The 21139-nt window shown below is 40.5% G+C and overlaps 1 protein-coding gene across 4 annotated transcripts in view; it reads left to right on the forward strand.

Annotated features, from left to right (window-relative positions):
* sash1a (SAM and SH3 domain containing 1a) overlaps positions 1-21139 on the forward strand; it is a 277273-nt gene that overhangs the window by 217031 nt on the left and 39103 nt on the right. For all 4 annotated transcript variants that reach the window (XM_087805052.1, XM_087805053.1, XM_087805055.1 and 1 more), the window contains exons 3-4: positions 16627-16677; positions 16741-16790. In XM_087805052.1, coding sequence (XP_087661178.1) covers positions 16627-16677; positions 16741-16790 — 101 coding nt within the window. The remainder of the gene's footprint in view (positions 1-16626; positions 16678-16740; positions 16791-21139) is intronic.

Below are 21139 nucleotides of genomic sequence, written 5' to 3' on the forward strand. Positions count from 1 at the left end.
TAGTAGAAGAACTCACATTTCTCCTTCAAACTCTTCACTGGCTGCTCTAGTAGAAGAACTCACATTTCTCCTTCAAACTCTTCACGGGCTGCTCTAGTAGAAGAACTCACATTTCTCCTTCAAACTCTTCACTGGCTGCTCTAGTAGAAGAACTCACATTTCTCCTTCAAACTCTTCACTGGCTTCCAGTTTCTTTCAGGATCATTTTAAAATTCTGGTTCTTACTTTCAGATCTATTCATGGCCAGACCTTCCATCAGTGATCTGATCCAGACTTACACCCCAGCTCGGGCTCTGAGGTCTGTGGATCAGAATCTACTTATGGTTCCTGAACACGGTTCAGGACCAGAGGAGAAGTAATCCTTCCAGGCTGTTGCTCCTAAGCTTTGGAACTATCTTCCTCCTGTGTTGTTCTCAGTATTATCTTGACCTTTAAAGTATATACTTTATTGAATATTGTTTTGATTGTTTAAGCGCTTTGTGACCCTGGTCTGGAAAAGCGCTATATAAATACTTACTTACTTACTTACCTTTGTCTTTGCTGAAGCCACTGTTGTGATTGATAGACTGTAAATCCACTGTCATACATGATCGTAACAGTAAACATTCCACCACCTCTGCCGCCTCATGCTAAAGGTCGTAAAAACACGGACGTAAATCCTCGCAGTCGTTCACATGGACTTGTGGAGACTGGTTTTCGAAAAGTCGAATTTTTTCCGACTTGTTTTTGCATTTCTGCAATTCCCTAATAGATGAAAGAAGATTGATCGCTTCGAAAAAATAAACGACTAAAATCTCAAGAATGTAGTCAAAAAAACCTTCAACTCATTCCTTAAAAGCTGCCAAACATAATGAGACGGCGGATTCATTCGGAGGAATAACAATGACCATGAATTCCCCCGAAAAGGTTTCAGCAAATCCAGCGGTTCCTGGTGGAAAGAACGGGACACGAAGTAACACGTCTCTCACAGCCTCGGCGAGGGTCTTAAGGTCGAGCGCTTGAGGTCAAACACGGAAGCACAGACTTGAGATTGGTTTTTCCGTGAGAGGAAATCTTTGGTTAATGGACTCATGGCGTCTCAAGGTTGTTTGTCAAAGTGAGAAGAAAGTCTTCATTAATCCTCTCTACCATCCTGGTTCGACGTTATTGGTCTAGAATCTCACTGTAGGTTTAATCGTGTGATTTATCAGTTGGCGACACCGAGGTCTTCGGCTTCTGTAACTCCTGCGGTATTGGCGTCGGACTAACCAAATATTGATGATCCGCAAGTTCTCGGGGAATGTTGGAGTCTCCAGATGAAAAACGCAAACCCATGATTTCCTGGAGGTGAAGGAACACGCGGCCAAAAGCCTTCTAATCCCAACATGTATCCATCAGGATCCGAGCGTCTCGATGAGATCCTCGCGCTAATGTAGATTTGATTACACACAGTGTTCCGTCCACCATTAGCTGCGGCGTATCTGGTGTCATGTGGTTTTGGGTTGACGGATCACGATGGATTCTTCATAGACTCTTGCTCTGGTTAGTGAAGGCTCCATTTACAGGACTGCAGCACTATTTCTTGAAAACAAGAAATGCACTTTAAATACAGTATTTCCCCACCGAACTAAATCATTTCTTTTTCCACATATACGGCTTGATTCTTTTTTGTGTTCAGTTTAGCATTGATGAGCTACTTGTGTCCGAGCCGTGAGGCTTCGTCCAAGGATTGTCCAGTTGGTTCGTATAAGTGATGGCTTGGTGAGGCGTCATGAAAACGGCTGATGAAGTATCACGATACAGTGTCTTCATTTTGAAAGGCCACTAGATGGAACTCTCTGGTTGGTCTTGGATTAATTGTACAATTCTGAGTTCGGGGGCAGGAGTGGAGTGAAAGTATCTGGATGTTCTATGTTAGTCTTTGTATCCTTTGTCTTTGTTGTTTTTCTTTGATCTATGGTCTTTATCTTTAGACTTAGATTGTATCATCTTGTTCTTTCTCTTTATGTTCTTGTTCTTATTGATTTATTTTTTATTTTTTATAAAGAATTGCTGTATGTATTGGCTATTGGAAAAAAACAATTTCCAGTACTTGACTCTGGTGTTGTGATAGTGTAGTAACAAGTATATATGTGTAGTATTGTCCAGTACTTGACTCTTGTGTTGTGATAGTGTAGTAACAAGTATATATGTGTAGTATTGTCCAGTACTTGACTCTGGTGTTGTGATAGTGTAGTAACAAGTATATATGTGTAGTATTGACTCTGGTGTTGTAGTATTTACAGACCACATGACTCTTAATGAAGTCGTAACTGCTTTCAAGAAAGTTACCTTTAAAGTTAGTTTACCTTACCTTACCTTACCTTAGATGAAACCCGTCAATGTTTAACAAAAGCCTCCTCAGCCGTTTGAAGTCTTAAAATCGCAAAAACTGATCAAAGTATGTCATTTAAACTAGATTTCAATGGGCTCTCTTCTAAAAGATCAGATTTATTCCCTAATAAAGTCACGTGGAATGATCTCCACAGCAGTTGTGTGTCCAGGTTTCATTGTCGTTGTTGGGAAACACACAAGTGTATCTTCAATCGATGTTTTTTTTCTGCAGCTGTGTGGGTTGATGTACCTCTGAGCTTCATTTTTAAGGTTTCACGTTCACATCCCACCTCCCGATTTTCTTTGGCCGGGCCCTCCGCTCGTCTCCCACGGACGCGGTGTTACCTAAGGACCTCCGGCTCGCCCACCCATGCTCCCCGAAGTCTGCGCTGGCAGGCAAACCCCGACCAGTGCCACCTGGTTCCGTCCACATTCGCTCCTACTTTCGCTTGTGAAGCAACATACTGTTGGTGGGCTTCGCAGGGATGTTCGGATTGAACCGGAGACATTTAACTCTCAAGATGCCGAGTCTTGAAGCTCATCCCTGAAGGAAACATGGATGGAGAACGACATCGTGGATCTGCTGTTGTGAAGACCGTCGATCAGTCGCCCTCTGGGCACTTTCTTAATTCAATCCGGTCATACCAAACCAATCAGTGCGACGTCACGGATCACTAACTCGAGCACAAACTGACTTCCTGTCTGGATGTGACGGGGAAGAGATGCTGGTTGCAGAGAAGTAGGCCAGTATTTGAAGCTGAGGTTCAACTGGAGGATAGAACATCCCCCCTCTGGGATTGTGCAGCGAGATCTGAGCCGCTCGCACATGAACAAAGTTACTCTGCGGAAACCCGAGAAAACATTGATTTGCCGTGCTTTTTCAAACGCCGCCCGTGGCAACGTCTTCACCACCAGCTCCTGAGTCCGGGTTTGCGAAAAGCACAAGACCTTGAGAAGCTGTTACACGAGTTTCCTCTGCACATCCCGCGCTATGACAAATCCATTACCACGGATCTGCTGCGCCAAGCAGATGGGATGTACGGTGTGTTTGTTTTTAAACTGACCCTCCGCCCCCACAGTTTCCTATCCTCACCCACCCCGTCGGTTCAAGGATGGTATCTGCTCAGACGAGGGTTTAAGCAGCGCTGAGGAGGCGGTGGAAGGAACACAGGGCGGCTTTGTATCTCTGGTGCTCTTCGTGTGAAAGTGGAGGTTTGATGCCCGCAGGTAGTGTTTGGTTTGGGCATCTGTCTAGGTTTATGTCTGTGGTTTACCTCATAAGTATAGACTCGTCGAGGGCAGGCTGGGTAGTATAGTTACAGTGCAGCCAACTCACCGCCTACTTCTGTGTGGATTGCTTTCTTTTAACTTGACACCAGTTCTGTTTCATAGCTGGAGTGAGAAGTCATCTGGCTCTAAAAACACTAACCTGACTTCTGCTATTGACTTCTACTATTGACTTCTACTATTGACTTCTACTATTGGCTGGTCATGAGTTCAACTTGACGACAACATTATGTCCTCCTCATCTAAAGGAACTATTATATCCTGGGGATGACTGAGGACAAGTACTGGACAATACTACACATATATACTTGTTACTACACTATCACAACACCAGAGTCAAGTACTGGACAATACTACACATATTTACTTGTTTCTACACTATCACAACACCAGAGTCAAGTACTGGACAATACTACACGTATATACTTGTTACTACACTATCACAACACCAGAGTCAAGTACTGGACAATACTACACATATATACTTGTTACTACACTATCATAACACCAGTCAAGTACTGGACAATACTACACATATATACTTGTTACTACACTATCACAACACCAGAGTCAAGTACTGGACAATACTACACATATATACTTGCTACTACACTATCACAACACCAGAGTCAAGTACTGGACAATACTACACATATATACTTGTTTCTACACTATCACAACACCAGAGTCAAGTACTGGACAATACTACACATATATACTTGTAACTACACTATCACAACACCAGAGTCAAGTACTGGACAATACTACACATATATACTTGTTACTACACTATCACAACACCAGAGTCAAGTACTGGACAATACTACACATATATACTTGTTTCTACACTATCACAACACCAGAGTCAAGTACTGGACAATACTACACTTGTTTCTACACTATCACAACACCAGAGTCAAGTACTGGACAATACTACACATATATACTTGTTTCTACATTATCACAACACCAGAGTCAAGTACTGGACAATGCTACACATATATACTTGTTTCTACACTATCACAACACCAGAGTCAAGTACTAGACAATACTACACATACATACTTGTTACTACACTATCACAACACCAGAGTCAAGTACTGGACAATACTACACATATATACTTGTTTCTACACTATCACAACACCAGAGTCAAGTACTGGGCAATACTACACATATATACTTGTTACTACACTATCACAACACCAGAGTCAAGTACTGGACAATACTACACATATATATACTTGTTACTACACTATCACAACACCAGAGTCAAGTACTGGACAATACTACACATATATACTTGGTACTACACTATCACAACACCAGTCAAGTACTGGACAATACTACAAATATGTATAAACATATCTTGTTTGTGTTGTAATCGTTTTTGTTGCCTCGTATTGACAGATTGTTACCAATACTCGGATCTATTCTTAACTTGTCAAAAGTTCGACCGTCAATTCAGAATTAAGTTTTTTAATAACGGCCTTATTTACTTAAGGTTTGTCCTTTGAAAGTGAAAACATCAACGTTGTTAACAAAACAATTTGACTCTCATCTTCATGAAAGTCCTTTCAGTCGTGCACGTCGCCTTCATGTGGGTTTCCTCCGGGTACACCACCCGCATTATTATTATAAGTACTGGACAATACTACACATATATACTTGTTACTACACTATCACAACACCAGAGTCAAGTACTGGACAATACTACACATATATACTTGTTACTACACTATCACAACACCAGAGTCAAGTACTGGACAATACTACACATATATACTTGTTACTACACTATCACAACACCAGAGTCAAGTACTGGACAATACTACACATATATACTTGTTACTACACTATCACAACACCAGAGTCAAGTACTGGACAATAATACACATATATACTTGTTACTACACAATCACAACACCAGAGTCAAGTACTGGACAACACTACACATATATACTTGTTACTACACTATCACAACACCAGAGTCAAGTACTGGACAATACTACACATATATACTTGTTACTACACTATCACAACACCAGAGTCAAATACTGGACAATACTACACATATATACTTGTTACTACACTATCACAACACCAGAGTCAAGTACTGGACAATACTACACATATATACTTGTTACTACACTATCACAACACCAGAGTCAAGTCCTGGACAATACTACACATATATACTTGTTACTACACTATCACAACACCAGAGTCAAGTACTGGACAATACTACACATATATACTTGTTACTACACTATCATGACACCAGAGTCAAGTACTGGACAATACTACACTATCACAGCACCAGAGTCAAGTACTGGACAATACTACACATATATACTTGTTACTACACTATCACAACACCAGAGTCAAGTACTGGACAATACTACACATATATACTTGTTGTTAACAAAGTTGTTAACAAAACAATTTGACTCTCATCTTCATGAAAGTCCTTTCAGTCGTGCACGTCGCCTTCATGTGGGTTTCCTCCGGGTACACCACCCGCATTATCCTTCACGGCTTAGTTGTTCAAACAGAGCCGAGCGCCGAACCCTATGTGAGGTGTTCGAGTCCAACCTCCATCTCTCTCCAGAACATTCCTTCACCACGTCCTCCAAATTCATACGAGCTCGAACCGATGCCTGCTCCCTGACTTATGGGAATACGCCCTCTCAGCCCAGGATGGACGAACGTTTCCGGACTGTTTTGAGCAGATTTACATCCTGATGTCGCTTGATTACTGTAGCAGGACGAGAGTTGAAGAGATGACTTGTCTTCATGTGTATTATACAGTTTTATATCATCAGTAGTTTGTATTTTTATTGAGACTAACGAATGAGAGACTTCTTGGGGCTGAAGTGCAGAAGTTAAACCTGGTCATCTAGCCGAGCGACTCGGGTCCAGTTTCAGATTCATGTTCTGATTCACTGAAGCTTGTTGTTCTTCTTCACCAACTCAAATGACAAGGACCCGTAGCAATGAAAGGTCAGTGTTTTGAAAACAAATGAAAGCAGTTACGACTTCATTAAGAGTCATGTGGTCTGTAAATACTACAACACCAGAGTCAAGTACTGGACAATACTACACATATATACTTGTTACTACACTATCACAACACCAGAGTCAAGTACTGGACAATACTACACATATTTCCTTGTTACTACACTATCACAACACTAGAGTCAAGTCCTGGACAATACTACACATATATACTTGTTACTACACTATCACAACACCAGAGTCAAGTACTGGACAATACTACACATATATACTTGTTACTACACTATCATGACACCAGAGTCAAGTACTGGACAATACTACACTATCACAACACCAGAGTCAAGTACTGGACAATACTACACATATATACCTGTTACTACACTATCACAACACCAGAGTCAAGTACTGGACAATACTACACATATATACTTGTTACTACACTATCACAACACCAGAGTCAAGTACTGGACAATACTACACATATATACTTGTTACTACACTATCACAACACCAGAGTCAAGTACTGGACAATACTACACATATATACTTGTTACTACACTATCACAACACCAGAGTCAAGTACTGGACAATACTACACATATATACTTGTTACTACACTATCACAACACCAGAGTCAAGTACTGGACAATACTACACATATATACTTGTTACTACACTATCACAACACCAGAGTCAAGTACTGGACAATACTACACATATACTGTATACTTGTTTCTACACTATCACAACACCAGAGTCAAGTACTGGACAATACTACACATATACTGTATACTTGTTTCTACACTATCACAACACCAGAGTCAAGTCCTGGACGATACTACACATATATACTTGTTACTACACTATCACAACACCAGAGTCAAGTACTAGACAATACTACACATATATACTTGTTTCTACACTATCACAACACCAGTCAAGTACTGGACAATACTACACATATATACTTGTTACTACACTATCACAACACCAGAGTCAAGTACTGGACAATACTACACATATATACTTGTTACTACACTATCACAACACCAGAGTCAAGTACTGGAGAATACTACACATATACTGTATACTTGTTTCTACACTATCACAACACCAGAGTCAAGTACTGGACAATACTACACATATATACTTGTTACTACACTATCACAACACCAGAGTCAAGTACTGGACAATACTACACATATATACTTGTTACTACATTATCACAACACCAGAGTCAAGTACTGGACAATACTACACATATATACTTGTTACTACACTATCACAACACCAGTCAAGTATCGATGAAAGGTCAGTGTTTTGCCTCGATCTTTGTAGACGGATTCTGTGTGTATAAAACAAATCTATCGTGTGATTGACTTTCTCGATAGTTTTTCCAAGTTGATGGTTGAGAGACTCACTGGAGGTGAATACAGGTCCTTTATAATGACCTTTAAAGATCCTGGTGTTTAAGATGATACAATAAACTCACAAAATTTCCCCCCAAAATAAACATTTCAAGACGTGTTTTTCAGTTTATCTTTGGTCAAGAATGTCAGACATCATGTGAAAAACATGCAAAATTTCATTCACTTCCATCACATGGTTCAGATAATTCATCGTAAGTGGAGAGGGGGATTGTGGGAAGTGTAGCTCGTGATGAGAAGATCTCAGCACCTCAGACCACGTCACCTCTGACTCAGACCTCCAGATCCGCCTCGGCGAAGGAGGGCGGGAGGTGATTCCAGTGCCGCTCGGAGAATAATAGAAGGTCAAACAAAAGGTCACAGATTAGGAACAGAGGGCGGGCGACGGGAGGAAGTGACCTATGATCGACTTCCTTATCCCGAAATCTAATATCTGTCATCGGAGATGGAGGTCGAGAGGCATTCGTTGAAAGTTACTCATTTCCCGACCGTCCTGTCCGGACACGAAGCCTTTGTTCATGTTTCACACTCGGTTTTTGCCTTTAAAAATGGAATAACGTGAGTGATGGAGTGAGTGAGGGAGTGAGGGAGTGAGTGAGGGAGTGAGTGAGGGAGTGAGGGAGTGAGTGAGGGAGTGAGGGAGTGAGTGAGGGGGTGAGGGGGTGAGGGAGTGAGTGAGGGAGTGAGTGAGTGAGGGAATGAGTGAGTGAGGGAGTGAGGGAGGGAGTGAGGGAGTGAGGGAGTGAGTGAGGGAGTGAGTGAGGGAGTGAGGGAGTGAGTGAGGGAGTGAGGGAGGGAGTGAGGGAGTGAGTGAGGGAGGGAGTGAGGGAGTGAGGGAGGGAGTGAGGGAGTGAGTGAGGGAGTGAGGGAGTAAGTGAGGGAGTGAGGGAGTGAGGGAGTGAGTGAGGGAGTGAGGGAGTGAGTGAGGGAGGGAGGGAGTGAGGGAGGGAGTAAGGGAGTGAGGGAGTGAGGGAGTGAGTGAGGGAGTGAGTGAGGGAGTGAGTGAGTGAGTGAGGACGTTGTTGGGTTCCTTCTCGCTGATCAAACATGTTCATTTGATACTATTAATAGATTTAACTCGGATCATGGGAACATTTAAACTTTAGCGACAACTCAGCATATTTACTTCCTCAAAATGTTTTAAAATAAGTGTGCGTTGTACTTTGTTCATGTATTTTGTGCCTGCAGTTTGACTCATTTATACATCGTTGACAATGTGAAGTGTAGCCTGAAAACTACGAATTGTTTTGATTAAAAATGTACTTCAATGGTGAGTTAAATACATTTTATTCCCAATATATGTTGAAAAAATGAGATAAAAACAGGCTTCTTATGTTTGTTTTGTTTCGATGTATACTCTAATGTATCTTCCCAAACAAACCAAACCTTTTGTTAAAAAGTTAGAATATTTTTGGCCAAATATTGATCTTATTTACAGCTAAATGTGGACAAAAGTGAAACTCTGGTGATTGCTCCTGATGATAGGTCGGTCTGTCAAACTGAGCCTGAGAAACCTGGGTGTTGTATTTGATAAAGACATGTCTCTTGTTCGACACTGAAGAAAACTGACCAGAAACTGTTTCCTTCAACTGAGAAAAATCTCTAAACTTAGGAAAATGTTGTCGGAACATGATCTGGATCTTATAATCCATGCGTTTGTTTCTTCTCGTCTGGACTATTGTAACAGTTTGTTTTCATGTCTTAACAAGAAGGATCGTCTCGTCTGCAGTTGATTCAGAATTCTGAGCCGCTCTAGTAGAAGAACTCACATTTCTCCGATCCTTAAAACTCTTCACTGGCTTCCAGTTTCTTTCAGGATCAACTTTAAAATTCTGGTTCTTACTTTCAGATCTATTCATGGTCAGACTCCTCCTTACATCACTGATCTGATCCAGCCTTACACCCCAGCTCGGGCTCTGAGGTCTGTGGATCAGAATCTACTTATGGTTCCACGCACACGGCTCAGGACCAGAGGAGAGAAATCTTTTCAGGCTGTTACTCCTAAGCTTTGGAACCATCTTCCTCTGTGTTTGATGATCTACTGACTCCTTTAAGAAACATCTGTGTTTGATGATCTACTGACTCCTTCAAGAAACATCTGTGTTTGATGATCTACTGACTCCTTCAAGAAACATCTGTGTTTAATGATCTACTGACTCCTTCAAAAAACATCTCTGTGTTTGATGATCTACTGACTCCTTCAAGAAACATCTGTGTTTGATGATCTACTGACTCCTTTAAGAAACATCTGTGTTTGATGATCTACTGACTCCTTCAAGAAACATCTGTGTTTGATGATCTACTGACTCCTTCAAGAAACATCTGTGTTTGATGATCTACTGACTCCTTCAAGAAACATCTGTGTTTGATGATCCACTGACTCCTTCAAGAAACATCTGTGTTTAATGATCTACTGACTCCTTCAAGAAACATCTGTGTTCGATGATCTACTGACTCCTTCAAGAAACATCTGTGTTTGATGATCTACTGACTCCTTCAAGAAACATCTGTGTTTGATGATCTACTGACTCCTTCAAGAAACATCTGTGTTTGATGATCCACTGACTCCTTCAAGAAACATCTGTGTTTAATGATCTACTGACTCCTTCAAGAAACATCTGTGTTCGATGATCTACTGACTCCTTCAAGAAACATCTGTGTTTGATGATCTACTGACTCCTTCAAGAACCATCTGTGTTTGATGATCTACTGACTCCTTCAAGAAACATCTGTGTTTGATGATCTACTGACTCCTTCAAGAAACATCTGTGTTTGATGATCTACTGACTCCTTCAAGAAACATCTGTGTTTGATGATCTACTGACTCCTTCAAGAAACATCTGTGTTTGATGATCTACTGACTCCTTCAAGAAACATCTGTGTTTGATGATCTACTGACTCCTTCAAGAAACATGTGTGTTTGATGATCTACTGACTCCTTCAAGAAACATCTGTGTTTGATGATCTACTGACTCCTTCAAGAAACATCTGTGTTTGATGATCTACTGACTCCTTCAAGAAACATCTGTGTTTGATGATCTACTGACTCCTTCAAGAAACATCTGTGTTTGATGATCTACTGACTCCTTCAAGAAACATCTGTGTTTGATGATCTACTGACTCCTTCAAGAAACATCTGTGTTTGATGATCTACTGACTCCTTTAAGAAACATCTTAAGACGTTTCTATTTGTTCAGGCTTTTCCTTGAATTTCTGGAACTCCTGTGTTGTTCTCAGTATTATCTCGATCTTTAAAGTATGTACTTTTTTTGAGTATTGTTTGGATTGTTAAAGCGCTTTGTGATCCTGGTCTGGAAAAGCGCTATATAAATAAATATTACTTACTTACTTACTTATTTAAAGTGATCTTGAAAGTATCTACGTTGTTATTTTTCTTCCTTAAATCCTTCCTGACCTCGTAACACGCACATGGCACACACTCGGGCCGGTGACGTGGGCGCTCTGTTTACACCACGCTCTGCATGGCGGCCTCCTGCCGCCCTGCCGGCTCGAGCGACATCTGAAACCGGTCTCGCAGGTTTTGGCTGCCGGAGACGCGGCCAGACCTGCTCGGTTCATGTGGGCGTGTCGGTGGCGTGTCGGTGGCGTGAGCACGCGTGTTGTTGTTTCACCGACGGCAGGTGTGTCTCCATGAGCCTCATGTTAGGGGTTTTTGTGCTCCGATGAACCGACCCCTCCCCAGCCTCGTACGTGGCGGTGGAATGAAGGACAGACACATGGATGAGTTTAAGAAAAATGCTTGTTTAGTGAATTATGCAAAAGTCAGAGACAAACTTACACGGGCGCTAGCAAGCAGAGAGATCTATCGCAGACGTCTTCGAATGCCAGAACGCAAAGATCAGACAAAACGGTGGATCTTTATAGTAGAATATTCAGGTTAACGCCTCTAGTCAAATGTGAATGTAGGATTGGTCAGTAACTGTAAACACTTGATTCTAAGATGGCCGGTCGCACGTGATCATAGTGGAAACTTACTGAAGGTTGTTGTTTTCTCAAATCTGTCTCTTCCCAGCGACTTGTGTCCTTCAGTGTGAGTTCTCAAACAGGTTCACACTGACTTCTTGGAATCTGGGATTGTATAGTCTTTCTGTTTGTGTGAGGCTTTGTGACCTCGGCCTTGTGTTGCAGTCAGTGAATGCAATGCAAGAATAGGCTTATTTAATATGAATTAAATATGTAAGATTATCAGTTAATCAAGTGACTATTTGAAATGTGTGTTAAATCTAGATGATTGATTACAGTAAAGTTGTCATTTCCTTACACTCAGAAAGTGGTGTTTAGTTCCGTCTCTGCCACCTCGGCAGTAAATATAGCATCGGCCACTTCAGTTTCACTCACATGATTCGCCACATTTGACACTGAGCTCCCTGGAGGGTTTCACTCTGTTTGTTGCCGCGTCCTCGGGTGTGATTCTCAGGGAAGATAAGTTAGGAGATAAAACCTGCGACAGTAAAGCTAACCTCTGTTTACATCGCGTCGTGTTTCTTCTTATCTTCATCTGATGATTCCACACACTCGGCAGATTTATGTTTCTGTTCCTTAAAACGAGGAAACCTGCAGTTTTGTTTTTGAAAGTGTATCAAACAGAAACTATCGTGCAGGAATAAAAACCTTTGACGAGGCTCGAACTGCTGCTGCTGCTGTGGTGGAGAAATCAAGCTCTCAACGAGGAATCCTTTCCTTTTATACGACATGACTTTGTCCAATTTAAATAATCACTTGTTTTCTTAAGATGTTGTAGAACCATTACAATTAATAATTCAATAAATAAAATAAAATGTATTAATGAGACTTGGATTATGTTTGTAAATACAAGTGATAATATTGACATATACAGTGCCTTGCGAAAGTATTCGGCCCCCTTGAACCTTTCAACATTTCGCCACATTTCAGGCTTCAAACATAAAGATATAAAATTTTAATTTTTTGTCAAGAATCAACAACAAGTGGGACACAATCGTGAAGTGGAACGAAATTTATTGGATAATTTAAACTTTTTTAACAAATAAAAAACTGAAAAGTGGGGCGTGCAATATTATTCGGCCCCCTTGCGCTAATACTTTGTAGCGCCACCTTTTGCTGCAATTACAGCTGCAAGTCGCTTGGGGTATGTCTCTATCAGTTTTGCACATCGAGAGACTGGAATTCTTGCCCATTCTTCCTTGCAAAACAGCTGGAGCTCAGTGAGGTTGGATGGAGAGCGTTTGTGAACAGCAGTCTTCAGCTCTTTCCACAGATTCTCGATTGGATTCAGGTCTGGACTTTGACTTGGCCATTCTAACACCTGGATACGTCTATTTGTGAACCATTCCATTCTAGATTTGGCTTTATGTTTTGGATCATTGTCCTGTTGGAAGATAAATCTCCGTCCCAGTCTCAGGTCTTTTGCAGACTCCAACAGGTTTTCTTCCAGAATGGTCCTGTATTTGGCTCCATCCATCTTCCCATCAATTTTAGCCATCTTCCCTGCTGAAGAAAAGCAGGCCCAAACCATGATGCTGCCACCACCATGTTTGACAGTGTTGATGGTGTTTTCAGGGTGATGAGCTGTGTTGCTTTTACGCCAAACATATCGTTTTGCATTGTGGCCAAAAAGTTCGATTTTGGTTTCATCTGACCAGAGCACCTTCTTCCACATGTTTGGTGTGTCTCCCAGGTGGCTTGTGGCAAACTTTAAACAAGACTTTTTATGGATATCTTTGAGAAATGGCTTTCTTCTTGCCACTCTTTCATAAAGGCCAGATTTGTGCAGTGCACGACTGATTGTTGTCCTATGGACAGACTCTCCCACCTCAGCTGTAGTTATCTGCAGTTCATCCAGAGTGATCATGGACCTCTTGGCTGCATCTCTGATCAGTCTTCTCCTTGTTTGAGATGAAAGTTTGGAGGGACGGCCGGGTCTTGGTAGATTTGCAGTGGTCTGATACTCCTTCCATTTCAATATAATGGCTTGCACAGTGCTCCTTGAGATGTTTAAAGCTTGGGAAATCTTTTTGTATCCAAATCCGGCTTTAAACTTCTCCACAACAGTATCTCGGACCTGCCTGGTGTGTTCCTTTGTCTTCATGGTTCTCTCTTTAAACAGAACCCTGAGACTATCAAAGAGCAGGTGCATTTATACGGAGACTTGATTACACACAGGTGCCTTCTATTGATCATCATCAGTCATTTAGGACAACATTGGATCATTCAAAGATCCTCACTGAACTTCTGGAGTGAGTTTGCTGCACTGAAAGTAAAGGGGCCGAATAATATTGCACTCCCCACTTTTCAGTTTTTTATTTAACAAGTTTAAATTATCCAATAAATTTTGTTCCACTTCACGATTGTGTCCCACTTGTTGTTGATTCATGACAAAAAATTAAAATTGTATATCTTTATGTTTGAAGCCTGAAATGTGGCGAAATGTTGAAAGGTTCAAGGGGGCCGAATACTTTCGCAAGGCACTGTATATGTCAAAGTACAGATTGGAATCCAGAAGGATCTGGAATCCTACTAGTTCTGATTGGAATCCTACTACTGTATTGGGATCTGAAAATTGGAATTCCAATCTGTACTAGTAGGATTCCAGATTCTACTAGTAAATTATAATCTCTACTAGTACAGATTGGAATCCTACTACTGTATTGGGATCTGAATATTGGAATTCCAATTTGTCCTAGTAGGATTCCAGATTCTACTAGTAAATTATAATCTCTACTAGTACAGATTGTAATCCTACTACTGTATTGGGATCTGAATATTGGAATTCCAATCTGTACTAGTAGGATTCCAGATTCTACTAGTAAATTATAATCTCTACTAGTACAGATTGGAATCCTACTACTGTATTGGGATCTGAATATTGGAATTCCAATCTGTCCTAGTAGGATTCCAGATTCTACTAGTAAATTATAATCTCTACTAGTACAGATTGTAATCCTACTACTGTATTGGGATCTGAAAATTGGAATTCCAATCTGTACTAGTAGGATTCCAGATTCTACTAGTAAATTATAATCTCTACTAGTACAGATTGGAATCCTACTACTGTATTGGGATCTGAAAATTGGAATTCCAATCTGTACTAGTAGGATTCCAGATTCTACTAGTAAATTATAATCTCTACTAGTACAGATTGGAATCCTACTACTGTATTGGGATCTGAATATTGGAATTCCAATCTGTACTAGTAGGATTCCAGATTCTACTAGTAAATTATAATCTCTACTAGTACAGATTGTAATCCTACTACTGTATTGGGATCTGAAAATTGGAATTCCAATCTGTACTAGTAGGATTCCAGATTCTACTAGTAAATTATAATCTCTACTAGTACATATTGTTATCCTACTACTGTATTGGGATCTGAAAATTGGAATTCCAATCTGTACTAGTAGTATTCCAGATCCTACTAGTAAATTATAATCTCTACTAGTACAGATTGGAATCCTACTACTGTATTGGGATCTGAATATTGGAATTCCAATCTGTACTAGTAGCATTCCAGATTCTACTAGTAAATTATAATCTCTACTAGTACAGATTGTAATCCTACTACTGTATTGGGATCTGAAAATTGTAATTCCAATCTGTACTAGTAGGATTCCAGATTCTACTAGTAAATTATAATCTCTACTAGTACAGATTGTAATCCTACTACTGTATTGGGATCTGAATATTGGAATTCCAATCTGTACTAGTAGGATTCCAGATTCTACTAGTAAATTCCAATCTCTACTAGTACATATTGTTATCCTACTACTGTATTGGGATCTGAAAATTGGAATTCCAATCTGTACTAGTAGGATTCCAGATTCTACTAGTAAATTATAATCTCTACTAGTACAGATTGTAATCCTACTACTGTATTGGGATCTGAAAATTGGAATTCCAATCTGTACTAGTAGGATTCCAGATTCTACTAGTAAATTATAATCTCTTCTAGTACAGATTGGAATCCTACTACTGTATTGGGATCTGAATATTGGAATTCCAATCTGTACTAGTAGGATTCCAGATTCTACTAGTAAATTATAATCTCTACTAGTACAGATTGTAATCCTACTACTGTATTGGGATCTGAATATTGGAATTCCAATCTGTACTAGTAGGATTCCAGATTCTACTTGTAAATTCCAATCTCTACTAGTACATATTGTTATCCTACTACTGTATTGGGATCTGAAAATTGGAATTCCAATCTGTACTAGTAGTATTTCAGATCCTACTAGTAAATTCCAATCTCTACTAGTACATATTGTAATCCTACTACTGTATTGGGATCTGAATATTGGAATTCCAATCTGTCCGAGGACAAATGGGAATTCTACCAGGACAATCTCCGGTTCTAATAGGAGAAATTCGGATTACATCAAACTAACCCATATCAATATTAAGGTCCCAGTTCAGTAGCAGGATTCCAATCTGTACTAGTAGTATTCCAGATCCTACTAGTACAGTCAGACAAAACTGATCAGACTTTGAACTTGAAGCTTCAAACAGTCACAAAGTCAACTCATTCACAAACTTCTCTTCACAGGAGAAGCAGGATCCCAGCAACGTTCCTCTGCAGCTCCGCACAGAGATCCAGGTAAGAAAGATCCTCTCACTGAAGACGCCTCCACGTGAACCCATGACCCTCTTGTGTCCTCAGGAGTCGCTGGGCTTCAGCAGTCAAGTGTCCACTCCGGAGACGGACAGGAAGTAAGTTATATTCTCCGTCCGGGGCGTGAAAATGTGCTTCTATTTAAACGTCTGCCGCTCGTCAAATCCTGGCCGAGGATCTCGCTCTCGCATCTGGAGAGCTTCAGACCGTCACAGATCTCGTCAAGATGTGGGTCCATGGTGGACAGAGAAGTGGGTCAAGTGGAGACGGAGACACCTGGTGGTTCTGACCACGTGTGTCTTAGTTAAAGTTACACTTCTATATGTTCTTCATTAACCCTCGTTCAGCCAACTGTTGCTCCTTTAACTTCCTTTAACCTCCTTTAACTTCCTTTAACTTCCTTTAACCTCCTTTAACTTCCTTTAATCTCCTTTAACTTCCTTTAACTTCCTTTAACCTCCTTTAATCTCCTTTAACTTCCTTTAACTTCCTTTAACCTCCTTTAACCTCCTTTCATCTCCTTTAACTTCCTTTAACCTCCTTTAACTTCCTTTAACCTCCTTTAACTTCCTTTAACTTCCTTTAACCTCCTTTAACTTCCTTTAATCTCCTTTAACTTCCTTTAACTTCCTTTAACTTCCTTTAACCTCCTTTAACTTCCTTTAACCTCCTTTAACCTCCTTTAACCTCCTTTAACTTCCTTTAACTTCCTTTAACCTCCTTTAACTTCCTCTAACCTCCTTTAACTTCCTTTAACCTCCTTTAACCTCCTTTAACTTCCCTTAACCTCCTTTAACTTCCTTTAACTTCCTTTAACCTCCTTTAACTTCCTTTAACTTCCTTTAACTTCCTTTAACTTCCTTTAACCTCCTTTAACTTCCTTTAACTTCCTTTAACTTCCTTTAACCTCCTTTAACTTCCTTTAACCTCCTTTAACCTCCTTTAACTTCCTTTGTTGTTCTTTATCTCACATTTTCCAGTTGTATTTGAACTTGAAGTAATAATTCAACCTTCAAACTTCACTCATGTTCTCATGTTGATTATCTTCAGGTTACAGTTCTGGACAAAAATGTTTGTTCATTTTAATGTAGCGACTGGAGCTCAGTTGTCTTCGTCTTCGTCCAAAAAGACACTTAAAAACATCCAAATACCTTCAGACTGCTCACAATATTTCCTCGTTGTACTTCCTTTCTGTATCGCTTGTTATTCTTTAAACTTCTGCTACAAACAATCTTAAAACGTAGAATTATTTAAGTATTTTTCGCAACAATTCTCTCATGTCGGGGCTTCAGTTCAAGAGAGACGTTATAGACGAGCAGCGACGTTGTGCGTCCTCGTCTGTGTGTGCAGTCGAGGCAGTGTAGTAGAAGAAGAAGCTGTCGCGTCATTTCCTGTTAGTGTGTAGCAGCAGAGTTTTATTTGAGACATACTATCTGTGGAGGATTAGTTACTAGTTAGTACGTACACTATCCTGATGCATACTAACTTCTAGTATACTAAGAGAAGTATGTGTTTTGAGACATACTATCTGTGGAGGATTAGTTACTAGTTAGTACGTACACTATCCTGATGCATACTAACTTCTAGTATACTAAGAGAAGTATGTGATTTGAGACATACTATCTGTGGAGGATTAGTTACTAGTTAGTACGTACACTATCCTGATGATACTAACTTCTAGTATACTAAGAGAAGTATGTGATTTGAGACACACTATCTGTGGAGGATTAGTTACTAGTTAGTACGTACACTATCCTGATGCATACTAACTTCTAGTATACTAAGAGAAGTATGTGATTTGAGACATACTATCTGTGGAGGATTAGTTACTAGTTAGTACGTACACTATCCTGATGCATACTAACTTCTAGTATACTAAGAGAAGTATGTGATTTGAGACATACTATCTGTGGAGGATTAGTTACTAGTTAGTACGTACACTATCCTGATGCATACTAACTTCTAGTATACTAAGAGAAGTATGTGATTTGAGACATACTATCTGTGGAGAATTAGTTACTAGTTAGTACGTACACTATCCTGATGCATACTAACTTCTAGTATACTAAGAGAAGTATGTGATTTGAGACATACTATCTGTGGAGGATTAGTTACTAGTTAGTACATACACTATCCTGATGCATACTAACTTCTAGTATACTAAGAGAAGTATGTGATTTGAGACATACTATCTGTGGAGGATTAGTTACTAGTTAGTGCGTACACTATCCTGATGCATACTAACTTCTAGTATATTAAGAGAAGTATGTGATTTGAGACATACTATCTGTGGCGGATTAGTTACTAGTTAGTACGTACACTATCCTGATGCATACTAACTTCTAGTATACTAAGAGAAGTATGTTTGAGACATACTATCTGTGGAGGATTAGTTACTAGTTAGTACGTACACTATCCTGATGCATACTAACTTCTAGTATACTAAGAGAAGTATGCGATTTGAGACATACTATCTGTGGAGGATTAGTTACTAGTTAGTACGTACACTATCCTGATGATACTAACTTCTAGTATACTAAGAGAAGTATGTGATTTGAGACATACTATCTGTGGAGGATTAGTTACTAGTTAGTACGTACACTATCCTGATGCATACTAACTTCTAGTATACTAAGAGAAGTATGTGATTTGAGACATACTATCTGTGGAGGATTAGTTACTAGTCAGTACGTACACTATCCTGATGCATACTAACTTCTAGTGTACTAAGAGAAGTATGTGATTTGAGACATACTATCTGTGGAGGATTAGTTACTAGTCAGTACGTACACTATCCTGATGCATACTAACTTCTAGTGTACTAAGAGAAGTATGTGATTTGAGACATACTATCTGTGGAGGATTAGTTACTAGTCAGTACGTACACTATCCTGATGCATACTAACTTCTAGTGTACTAAGAGAAGTATGTGATTTGAGACATACTATCTGTGGGCAGTGAGTCTCGATTTCTAAATATAATCCCAAACATGTTGGACTTGTAGCCTCGATGGAAGCTTCTGCTCCTACACTGTGTTGAAGCAGCAGACTCTGGACTCGGGTCCAAACATGGCTGCGTCAGGAGTCGCTCCTGCTGTTTCCTTCGGCTCTCTCCGGTCGCCTGGTCGTCTCCGCTTCCTTCCTGCCTTTGTGCCGAGGTCCAGAGTCGCTGCACCGATGACGACGAGAGGCGTACGAGCGTGAACTGGAACCCGGACTCGGGGTGTGGTCCTCTTCTCCCTCGGCCCGGGTTACCGAGCCCCGATGCTGGATGTCGTCATGGCCTCGGATTCTCAGAGAATCTAGACTCGCATGCCTTCCAGATGACATGAGGAACAGGGGTTTTCCTGAAGGACCACAAAGTCTTTCACGGATCTTCATCCTCGAGCTACTCTTAATACAAAGTGTTTTCACTTTATTTAGTTGATTTAGTCATTAATTAATGGCAAGAAATGTCGTCTTAGATACGATACATGTTTAATTTGAAGATACTGAAGAAATGGTTCAACATTCTTCAACCCAATGATTTTGAAATACAAAGATATTCGTCTTTAAACACCCAAAGGTCTTAAGCAACATCTGAGTAGTCACCCTTGCGTGACCCCCAACACACACACACACACACACACACACACTTGAACCTCCGAACACGTGCGGCCTCAGATGGAGAACATACTCCAGACATGATCTCTTCTCTCGTATACGTTGCACAGACAATTACTGAGCATGATGTGAAGCAGATGCCAATTCTTGTATGACGTCTCCTCGCCGCTGAGGCCCCGAACCATCCTTCAACTGTACAGCCCCCCCCCCGGACCCCCCGGACCCCCCACCCTCGCTACTCTGGACTCTCTGGTTTCCCTCCATTAGTGACTCTTCATCTTTTACCTTCGACCTGTCATGTGATTCAACGAGTGAGGATCCTGAGCCAATGTAAACGCATGTTTAGACGTACGTGATGATAGGTCCGACCCCCCATTCATGTGCTGTGTCTCAGATCGCATACTAGCGTACTCAAAGTTAGTATTTTTAGTGCGTAAGTGCGTCTCAATTCTTATGTAAATATAGTGCTCCATACACACTAAATTGTCACTAAAACGCCCACAAAACTGAGTATGGATCGATGGACACTTTCTACACTAAACGACTCCATCTTAGTGACGTTGTAAACAGAAGTTACATCATCATCAGGTGGCGATGGCGTTCTAACAGCTGGTTGAAACCATCGTTAAATAGTAGTAGAAGAAGAAGCTGTCGCATCATTTCCTGTTAGTGTGTAGCAGCAGAGTTTGATTTGAGACATACTATCTGTGGAGGATTAGTTACTAGTTAGTACGTACACTATCCTGATGATACTAACTTCTAGTATATTAAGAGAAGTATGTGATTTGAGACATACTATCTGTGGAGGATTAGTTACTAGTTAGTACGTACACTATCCTGATGCA

This window comes from Callionymus lyra, chromosome 13 (genome assembly GCF_982586985.1).
Source record: "Callionymus lyra chromosome 13, fCalLyr1.hap1.1, whole genome shotgun sequence".
In the NCBI taxonomy this organism is placed as follows: domain Eukaryota; kingdom Metazoa; phylum Chordata; class Actinopteri; order Syngnathiformes; family Callionymidae; genus Callionymus; species Callionymus lyra.